Here is an 11,434-nt window from a genome sequence, read left to right as displayed (position 1 = left end):
GGTGATTCTTCACAAAAAATAAAAATTTTAGATCTTTATGTTTGAAGCCTGAAATGTGGCAAAAGGTTGAAAAGTTCAAGGGGGCCGAATACTTTCGCAAGGCACTGTATTTGATTTACTGATGAGACCCCTGGCAGGATAAGAAACATTTCAGTGGCTTTCTAGCTTATTATTAAAAGACTGTGTCATACCTTATTAGGGGCAAACTTATTCACAGCTGTATGATTACCATGTCCATGTATAGCTTATAGAGATGACATTTGTTGAGCTGTTAGATTCTTCTTCTTTTGATTACATTTTCTATCACAGGTTTACAGCAAAAAGACTAGTTGTTCCTTAAATACAGCTGACCAATATTTGTCTGATCCAAAGACATTTCTACAAAAACAAATTAGTCCTACAGAGTCCATCAACCTGAGTCTATGTAACTCCTGACTGAACATATACCCACAGGCATTTCGGTGTATGTACACAGTGGCATCGTAAACAGTGTTAGGGCTTTTCATTACTAAGTGGGGGGTTGGAGATGGTCCTGTGCTGTGGGTGTGGGACAATAAAAGAGCAGGAGCACCCATGACCCTTTTGATTTCGGAGAGGACTGTGAGACAATGTCAAAGAAGTCCTTATTCACCACGGACATCAAGATGCTCAGGACGGTTGCCTGTTTGGTGCTTGGTTTCTCAGGTAGATTCAATTCAAATATTTAATGAGCTATATCATGAATTTTGTTTTATTGTATTAAAGATTTAGACCCCAGTGTCAAAGAAATATAACAGTGTGGCTCTTAATTTTGTATTTATTAGGTATGAGTGTAGGAGAGGGTATCTTACCCCCGGGGCCCCTTAGCGGAGCTGTGGCAGGCACAGTGAAGTTCACCACCACCCTCACACCTCCGGAGACTCCATTCCTCTCAGTCAGCTGGAGCTTTAAAGGGGTGAACATCATCACCTCCACCAGCAGCAACGTCACTGAACCCGGTCACGCTAACAGGATCTCATTAGACCGAGCCACAGGGGCCCTGGAGCTCAGGAACCTGGTGCCAGAGGACAGCGGGGAGTACACTGTCATCATCGTACCAGACGGAGGGCTGCAGAAACAGGGGAAGACCACACTAAATGTGTATGGTGGGTTTTTTTTTTTATTATTTGATAAGAAATCACCTGTATGCAATACTTTCTGTCTTAAAGGGACATTGTACTAATACAAGTTCATGAAGATTAAATTAAATTATATTAAAATAAATGAATGGACACATTTTAATTTGAATCTGTTGCAGAAAATCTGATTTGTTACCTGATACCTTACACTGTATTATAATTAAATATTTAATTCAATGCATTGCAGTAATCAAGTGCAATGAATACAACCTTTTCCTTGCTGATATTGCGTTACATCTTTTAATTTAAAATATAATTTCAGTGTGGTGCTACTGTGGTACTTTGTGGTTGTGTTGGTAAGTAGGCTCTGGTGGATAAACTGGATGTAGTCCAATAAATCCATTATTCTATTAACTCCATGTCCTGTAACTGTTTTTAAGTTCCTGCAAGGATTAAATAATTTATACATTTAATTTGTCACAAATATGAACAATATGTGATGTGAAATATAAGAGGAAATGTAAATATAAAACATTTGTTGTGAATAAAATTATGGTAGTTCAGAATCATAAAATTGCTAAATATCTGCTAGAACTAATATTATATAGCAACATATTGAAAATAACCAACCTAATCCTTCATCAACCTATTCCCTACATCTGTAATAGCTAATGCCTTGAAATAGCTTGTCATCATCACCAAAATACATTTACAACAATTACTTGTGCTTTCTGTTCATTTGTATCAGTGCATCAAGTTATTTTATTTAACCATTTTCATTTTATTAACACTCTTTATGTTTTTACAGCACCGGTAAGTGGAGCCATCATCCGCAGCCCCGCAGCCATCTTGATAGAAGACAAAAGCTCCACCAACCTCAGCTGTGAGGCCTCTGGCTCCATCAGCACCAGAGTGTGGATAAAGGACGGCCAGCCTCTTCATCTGAGTGGTACAGTCAGCTTGTCCATGGACAACAAGACAGTGTTCATACAGCCTGTTCACAGCTCCAACCATGGCACCTACCAGTGTCAAGTCAGCAACCCAGTCAGCACCATGACTGCGGTCCATAAACTCACTGTCAACTGTGAGTACTGCTCACTGCAGGCCTGAACACAATGGACACACGAATGAAAACTGGTTGCATTTGGTGAAATTAACTCTTCGCAGTTATTAAAGGCATTTACAGGTCTGAGCATTAATATGTCTTTTCTCTACGCAGTTGGACCACACAACATATCAATTACTGGACCATCAGCAGCAGCACCTGGCCAGAGAGTGACACTGCAGTGCACAGCGGACTCTGTCCCACCAGCACACTTCAGCTGGATGTTCAACGGCAATGAGACACATGTTAATAACACCATGTATATTATAGAGAGTTTGAAGGCAGGAAGTGTTGGGAATTACACCTGCACTGCCAGAAATATGGTGACAATGCTGGAAAACTCCACAGTTCTGAATCTGAGAGGTAAGATTTCACTTTTTCACATGAGATAGGGAAGTGATGGATACATTTTTGGTCATTATGATATATTTCTTTTTCTTTTTTTTACTGTCATGGTGATTTTGTGACATTTCAAAGGGTGATAATTGATGTCTTTATTACTTCATGAAGCATCCTGCACTGCTCCCTGCTGGTCGTTTTTAGTGCTGTTGATCAGTGCTCTGACTCTGAGAGGGTTAATGTAAAAAGAAGGTGAGAATAATAATTTATCAAATATCTGCCTTATTGTTCATATTTAACTTCCCTTTATCTATTTGTTCCTTCTTACTGTCATATTAATTTACAATGTTTTATGTTTTATTTTCAGATTCTTCCTTCCCTGATGGATTTTGCTTATAACGGAGGACCCTGACTAAAATAAAAAAGAACGTGTTGAAGAGACTTTCATTACAACTGTTCATTCTTGAGACAAAGTGGAAACTCTTACATTGGAAAAACAATTATCTTAATTAATTAAAAATACTTATACTAATCTAATTACAGACAATATAGGAAATATAATTATTGCATAAATGTTCATGTTCATGAGTAGCAGCTGGATTTATTATTCCCATTTCTTGTGCATTATCTTTACATGCCGATGTAAGATTGCAAATAAACATTTGTGCCTACATTTATAATGTGTTCTCCATAGTAACTTATACTGCAGAAATAATCACCTGTTTTAAACCAAAGGACACAGAGGTTCATGGAAAAAATCCTTCACTCTAGATGTGAAAAGCTTGTGTTTCTTGCAGAGTTAAAATCGTATGTGTGATAATAAGCAGGCTGGAGTGTAAATGGTAAATGGACTGCACTTATAAAGCACCATTCTAGTCTTCCAACCACTCACCGCACTTTACACGACATGTCACATTCACCCATATTCATACACTGATGGGGTAGCATCAGGAGCAATTTGGGGTTCAGTAACTGAAGGCCACTTTGGCATGAAGAGAGAGGAGCTGGAGATCGAATCACCAAATCTGATAAGTGGATGACCCGCTCTACCTCCTGAGCCACAGCCAGCTCATTGCTCCACGTCATTTGCTCAGTAATATGTGATAATCTTACTGAAGAAATGACTGTGTAGTGCTCAGGATGCAGAGTTGTTCCTGTTGCACTTGTTATTCCTGTCTTGCCCTGTAATTTACGTGCAGGCAACAAACCGAGGTTGACCAATTGAAACAGGCAAAGTTTTGCATCCCGACCTGATTACCCTGTTGGACACCTGGGGCTAATTCAGCCAGGGACTCTGATCGGTGCAGATAATTATACATCACTTTTTCTGACATGCAGCCTCCTTCAGGTTAGGTCAGGAGAGAGGAGACGAGGGGGCACACATTCGAAAAAAGGGGAAAGGCCCAAGGTCAGTAGTGTGGGGCTTTAGGATTAATGTACTGTTCTGTTTTCTGCTGTTGCTGCCCGTTTGTTTCTTCACACTGTAAATCATCCAGCGTCTTAACTGAAACTGTCGAGTGAGGGGAGCCGTATCTTTGACTGACAGACTGAGCATACATGGTTTTCAAATCTGTACAACAGCTTTCTACTTTGGATCCTGTGTCCTCTAAGACATTAGACCATTGTGTAACAAAGATACTTATAAGGTCAAATCATAGTAAGAAGGAGAACAAAAAGTACATTACTAAATTATTAATGTGAAAACAATTGGCGGTATTCACAACTGTACAGCTAAAGCAGGAGAAGCTTTGAATTGTTCAGGAGCAAAAATGCAGAATCTACAATGGAAGGTAAAACAGAAAGAAAAAAATGTTTTTATTCTTTTCCATACATTGAAATCTCTAAAATCTCTACATTCAACATGTCTGAGTAATGAGAATGTGATTTGGACCTTGCAATACAAGGTTTCTCTTTTGATGACAATGCTCTGTAGGACTGTACTGCAACAGGGTCACACTTCATGGACATCTTACTTGTTTACTTCTTTTAGCTACTAAAACTTTTGATTTCATATTCATTTTATTTTTACAACTTACCTGTAAAACTCTTTGCATATGCTTAAAAACTTTTTTCTTTTTTGAACCTTTAAATGACTAACTTCCCATTTCATTTTACTTTTAAGAGTATTTATTTATGTCCCCTGGGGCCGTCTCTTTCTCTTTTTACTCTCTCCAACACGCACACAAACACTCAGATTCTCACATTTGAAGACACTACAAAAGACAAACAATGCCTTTTCATCTGACTCTCCACAATTTCCTTCTTCATATAAAGGGGAGAAAGGCATTAAGCATTATCACAGATCTGACGTCTGCCTACCAATGAATAGTAGAGCGCAATTTGCAGAATTGTGCAAATGCAACGTTTCTAAAAATATAACAATTATTACACGAATAAAAAAATATCAATTTACATTAAGCTATTATAACTTAGGTTGAGGAACAAGACCATGCCTCTCACTAATTCAAACACGTGGGCAGTACGGTGGCCCCACAGCAAAAACACATGCGCGTTGAAACGTCAATCCAAGTATTCTTCTATTATAGAGACCACAGTGAGATAATGAAGCCGTGAGCGATTCGAGCCACATTATGACTCTAATCGGCTCCAAAAGTAGTTCGTTTTCAAACTTAAATAAATACCTTTGGCCTGGTTTCTTGCGTCCCATCACGGTATGGCAACTGAGAGGATTTGAGAATTTGATCCACCATAAGCACTGGTACTGCTAACCAATCAGAAATGATTCAGCTTCTGATATTTACACAGCTCTGAATCCACAAACCAACTCAGTCCTGCGTGTCTAACAGTAAACTAGTTTCTTAAAAAACAGTGAGGTTGAAGCCTATATTTGTGTTTTCCACATATATGCGTCATTATCACCCTTTGGCCACCTGAGGTCACTGTACTACTGCTGGGTGCTATGTGTGGCAGAGAGGAACCAACATGCTGACTTCTACATTTGTGAATTTGAAGACTGGGAAGTTCAATATAGAAACGATCAGCCTGTAAGCACTTTTTTTTATTCCTGGTAAAGTGCTGGGAGATGGGAACTGCCTTCTGCCGCAGCCATGCCCCTAACATCTTCTCTTTCTAGGGTAAGTTAGTTATTTGAATTACTAAACACTAATAAGATATGTGTGTGCACACTTCAGTAAAATGTTGATTAATTTGAAATTGGATCTAACTTGAAGCTTTAGGAATCTGGGAGTGGACACAATGCTGTATACTCCTAACAACAGCGCTCTATAGTTTGTTTTTATGTAATGTATGTGAGTCAACCCGATCATTTTTTAAGCTTATTCCAGCGTTGTTCTGTCACAGATGTATCAATCAGCGTTGGTAAAGTCGTTGTTCAGACTATGTTCCTCTTTCCTACTGTATTTTTTTCTGTTTACCACATATTATTATTGACACTTCCCTCTGTTCTGCCACATTAATGCAGCAACTGCACATCGACGGATATGCCTCTTTGTAACTCTGTAAGTTTGTTGACTTGATATCATCCTGTTACAGCACTCTACCACAGTAACATTGCTGGTGAATTAATTCGTATGTATGTACAGCAGCAACAGTACTGTGTAATATTGTTTCTGTTATTTTGTCCACCGCTTGTAGTTGTGCACAATGGAAACTTCACCTCTCATGCTGCTGAAGTTGCTGTACATCACATTACTACCAGGTAAGACAGTGTTTTTATTTTTGATAATGCTTTGGAGCAGCAGTGTAGAAGAGTTACAGCAATTCCTTCCAAGAGAACAAGATGTAAAGTTAGGGAGTAAGCAGGTAAAATGTGGGTATTCAAAAAACAAATTTATACTGTTGGCATTTTAAACAAACGGGTAGCTAGTACAGTGTACTGAACAACAAAGCTATAAGTTTGAGTTAAGATGAGGTAATGAGGTAGGATTTTAGGATTTCTACTTACTAACATTGAGGGGGGTACAGATGATAACTACATAGTTCCTACACAACTATGGGTTATATTTGTGTTTATGCTGTGGCACAAACAGACGTCCAGTGTATTATCAGGAACATACTGTAGGTCTATAACCAGTATGTTTCTGCTCACACTATACATACTACAACATTGTACTTGAGATGACTGCAGTAGCCTGAGGTTGTTCAGCTGTATGTGGTGGGGTCTTCTAAAAGGAAACTAACCGCAGACAAGAACTATACCATAGCATCATTTAACAACAGCTCCACAGAAGACAGTCTCAGCTGCCGCTCACTTCACTTCTCATCAATGGCGGACGCTCATTTATGGCCCATGTGTGGTTTTTAATGAGGCTCATGCTCATATTAGAAAGGGTACCGGTTAGTTTAAAATTCCTAGGGTGTCAATTGTTTTTCCCACATTGTTACCCTCTAATTCAACAACCTGACGTCTTGTTCCCTTGTACCTACATGTATGTATTGGTACATATTGTACTGGTATACCATTAGTACAAACAGTCACACTGTAAATTGGGAAGAATTTGGCTGTACATTTTCTGCATACTCTAAAGTGTTACATTTGTTTTCAGAAGTTGGTTAAAGTGCATAATTATGCAGACTATTGCAGGCAGAGTGATGTTTTTGTGACTGTTGTGATACTTTCCACTGAATACAGTTAACACATTTTAGAGCATAGTTCAGTAATAGTACACAGTATCAGTATTATAAGAAATACTCAGTAATGTGAAAAGATAAGTTTTTTTTTACATCGTACTGAAAAAAGGCAAATTGAGTAATTACTAAAGAAACAAAGTCAGTCAAAGACAGTTCAAGCGGACTTCAACAAAACTGCACATCACCTTATTTCTTTGGCAGTTCTTGAGGCACAAGAAGTCAAAGTCCGGCCTGAAGTGACTGGATACATCGGGCATGATGTCACCCTGCCATGCCAATTCATCCCAGGAGCAAAAGGCGCCAATATCACTCAGGTTCAGTGGGAGCTCAAGCCACCAGAAGGAGAGAAAATCCTCATTATTGTTTTTAGTGTTATACATGGAAGTAAGGTTCATGATACATTTCTGAAGGAGAGAGTGGAGATGGCAGAACAATCTTTGATCATAAGAGATGTGAATATGACAGATGCAGGGTTGTACATCTGCAGCATTGCAACCTTTCCTAGTGGTTCATTTGAAGGAACCACCAACCTTGTTGTTCAAGGTGAGTAAGAAAAGCATTTTACACTAGCTGGACACACAAAATATAGACAATTCTCAAAATTGGTGTGATTGCAAGACCATTACTAAATCATCTAATCACTAAATCATTCATTATATATATGTATTTTTTTTTTTTATTTGTAACATAGCTTTCATTGTCTTGATACAACTTCAGAAACTAATTGTGCTGTGTTACCTTATGTCTCTGAACTACACTAATTACACTACATTGATTAATTAACTGTGATTACTGACACCGGTAACTTAAAATAAATGCATGATCGACACACACAGGGTTAATCACAGTCGTGTTTTCTCTCCCAGAACAGATGCCGTTATCATCAGGGGTGGTTTCTGCTATAGTGATTGCCGTCTTGCTGCTGTTAGTGATCATGGCAGCCATAGCTTACCTCATCTTTATCAGAAGGTGTGTGTGCGTGTGTGTGTGTGAGTCTGATGTGTTTGCGTAGGAGTATAGAGGCTGTAGAAAAACAAGCTCTTCTCATAACCAAGACTCTTGTGTCATAAGCTGTTACAGATATATCAGCATTAATCATCCATTTGATACATATTTTAATAACTACACAATGACTAAGAAAGGATTTTCTTCTCCTTCTCCTCCTCTATTTTGGTCTTTGTTATGTACATATACTGCAACATTTTTTTAAATTTAACAAGGGATACATAATTAATACAATAATGTTTTTAGTATAATAAAAAATAAAGTAATTTCAAGTCAAAAATCAAATAAGGTAATCACTCAAACTAATCGATTTGAATTTTGTTCTCCTTTACTTAGACCGGATTCTTCGGTCAGACACCGCATCTACATCGGTGAGAACAAAATCATGAGTTCCTTATCGTTCTATTTCTTAACAGCCTATGATTGATTTATATATTTTGTTGTTTGTTTCAGTTCCCTTGACTAAAGCTTGTCTGTCTTTCAGATACAAATGTTCCAGTGATGGATGTGGCCAGGCCATCTGTCACTGTAAGAGAGGAGGTGAGCTCAGACGTTCTGTCAGATTACTTATACTGTCGTTGTGATAAGAAAAAGAGAGATTTCTGCTTTAGCAAAGAAACATAATGAGCAACAGAATCTTTACACTTTTTTTCCACATTTTACCATAGGATGTGGTCTACTCTGATGTCAAGCTGAAACCATTCAGAGATGTGACACCTACACTCACTGACCAATGTACAGAGACCACATATGCTGATGATGTTGCATACTCCGAGGTTGTAGTTTTTCGCCGGCCACCCAAATTAGATTCACTAAAGTAATGTTGAACTTCTCTTTTTTATGTATTTGCTGAAGAAAAAAATATCTTCTTGAAACTGCTGTATGCAGGTTGCATTTACCATCGTTTTGGTGTCATTCATTGAAACCAGTATATCCTGACAGCTGCCAGTAAATCAGCTGCGCCTTCTATTCGTGCTCTCATGGGCCCGTACCAAACCAAGCTGTTTCCAACACAGCCTCACAGCAGGTGACAAAAGAAAGGCAATATATTTATCACAGAGTTAGCAGAGCTTTTATTGGCGGTAGTATTCTGTCTATATTCAGCTCTGTGAGGTTGCACACATTCTAACATGCTTACAGTGATAATGCTAGCATGTTGATGTTTAGCATCAATACAGTATAAACCCTATTGGTTTAGCATGTTAGCATACAAGCATTTGAGCTAAAGCTGATGTGAATATCATTAGTTTGGTGAAGAGTAAAGACATGCACAGCACCAAAACTTTAACGCTTTATTGAATGCAGGGTAATAAGGAATAAAACAAACAGGATAGCTGCACTGTCAGATAGGCCTCAATATCTTATTTGTTTATTATTGGCAAACAACAATTGTGTTTCAGTGTTTCAGCTATAAGCAATTATCAGCCATGGCTAGGGTGACCATATTTTCTAACTCCCAAACCAGGAAATGGCCAACTTTCTCTTTAGCATGACAGCTATCCATTAGCATACTGTTTTGTCAGAAAGAGCTGCAAGCCTGGCTCATAGGATAGCAACAACCTTGACTGTTGGTTGATTGGCACACATACAGCCAATTTATTGTTGCATTGTTTATGGTCAGGGGTCTCCCCCTGTTTATGGTTTTTTTATTGGGTTAGATATAACATTAATTAACACTTATAATATTAAGAGGTCACAGTTGCTCCCAGCTCAGTGCAGCTATCTCATCTCCCCCACTATTAAAAAAGCTATAAATGTTACTGGACCTGAAGTCCTGTTCCAGTTGTGGATCTGTAAAGTAAAGATACTATCTGGCTCTCATGACGTGCGATTCTGACTGTGGCCATAACGCTAAAGTCTCCCCACAGACAGGTGCTGTTCCTGAGAACGTTGTAAAAAAAAAAGAAACCAACAACCTCAAAACAAGTTCCTGTTCCTCCTTTACCCTTTGACCATCAAAGGTAGAAGGCCAAAAGGAAGAAAAAAAATTGAAAATTACACAATAAACAAGGAACTAACCTGTGCAACACTAGTGTGGCATGTTAATTTTACCAGCTAATGACGCTTAGGGACCTTAAAAGTGACAAACATCCCCAATTTCAGCAGTTTACTTCCTAGATTCCTTTTTTATTATAATTCAACTAATTGGACATTATGATGTTTAAAGTCTGTGTCTTTTACTGCCTAGAATTTGAATCGTGAGCGTGTTTTTTGAGAGCTTTTTAGAGCTGGACTTGTAAGTGTACTGTACTTCAAATTCTTTCCTAATCCTGCCTGCTTCTTCAAAGTTACCTGCAGTGGCTATAAGTCAAAAGCAAGAATTGCATATTATGATTCAATACTGAATATATTCCAATAGCACAAATAAGCTACTGGTAGTAGTTGTTGTTCTGGGATTTTACCATACATTGTATTCTGTCTACTTTGGCCAGATTGTGCAGATGTATGCAGATGTTGCAGTCAGAGAATGATATGTAAAAAGGTGATAAAATGTGGTTGTTGTAATGATGCATACAATCACTGAAATTTAGCAACAGTCCTTGTGTTACCTTCTGGCAGGGTTTCCTGGCAGTGTGATTATGTGGGTGTGAGATTATGGCTCACTTTGTACAGCAGAACATGTGAGAACAAAGCCATTTCTTTTTTGTTATACTTACTTAAGGGCTAATTTGTATTTTTTATATTGCTCTGTTTTTACATCTAGTTTGTATTGAAAGTCATTGATTGGACTTTTTTTTTTTTTTTTTTACACCCGATGTAATGCATTTGAGATATTTCAGTCCTGTTGCTTGTTTAGCAAATCATGCAGAAAAGCAGATGGGTAAGGGTCTACGAATTGTCTGTACATTTTCTTTAAAACAGAACTGTTTGTTAGTGGCTAGCGTGGCTTAATAAACCTTTTCATTGTCACAGACATTACCTGTGGTTTCTCTTTTCTCTCTTGTAGTATAGAGCTGCATCATGACAGGAAATAGATAAAAAAGATAAGACAAGCGTTGTTTGTAAGAAGTGCACCATTAACGTTTTTCCACAGCAGCGCATGGCATTACTCAGACTGAAAAGAAAAAATGCCTGCAAATGTTTCACTTAAAAAGCAAAGTCACTGTCACTGTAGTACTATTGAGAATGAGCCTTGCATAATCTATGTTATGAAGAAATCAGACATTGTGGAAGGAATGATGTACATTGGTAGTTTCTTGCATTTCAAATGGTTATTTGGTAGCTTACAACACTCATTTGTGTGTCTTTGTGGGCATTTTGACTCTGTTTCTACCAT

At 38.1% G+C, this 11,434-nt stretch overlaps 1 protein-coding gene across 1 annotated transcript in view; it reads left to right on the top strand.

The window, feature by feature from the left end:
* Nucleotides 1–11,071, top strand: part of LOC118335772 (hemicentin-1-like) — a 37,347-nt gene extending 26,276 nt beyond the window's left edge. Inside the window, 10 exon segments of the mRNA XM_035672199.1 lie at nt 1,906–2,181; nt 2,317–2,565; nt 5,630–5,636; nt 5,984–6,020; nt 6,157–6,220; nt 7,354–7,695; nt 8,019–8,121; nt 8,494–8,528; nt 8,642–8,697; nt 8,826–11,071. Of these exon segments, the coding sequence (XP_035528092.1) occupies nt 1,906–2,181; nt 2,317–2,565; nt 5,630–5,636; nt 5,984–6,020; nt 6,157–6,220; nt 7,354–7,695; nt 8,019–8,121; nt 8,494–8,528; nt 8,642–8,697; nt 8,826–8,978 (1,322 nt within the window). The 3' untranslated portion in view covers nt 8,979–11,071.
* Nucleotides 11,072–11,434: the final 363 nt, after the last annotated feature.

This window comes from Morone saxatilis, unplaced genomic scaffold (genome assembly GCF_004916995.1).
Source record: "Morone saxatilis isolate NCDOM2014 unplaced genomic scaffold, NCSU_SB_2.0 Contig24, whole genome shotgun sequence".
NCBI classification, from domain to species: domain Eukaryota; kingdom Metazoa; phylum Chordata; class Actinopteri; family Moronidae; genus Morone; species Morone saxatilis.
Note: the sequence above shows the minus strand (reverse complement) of the source record. Positions and strands in the feature narration are given on the sequence as shown.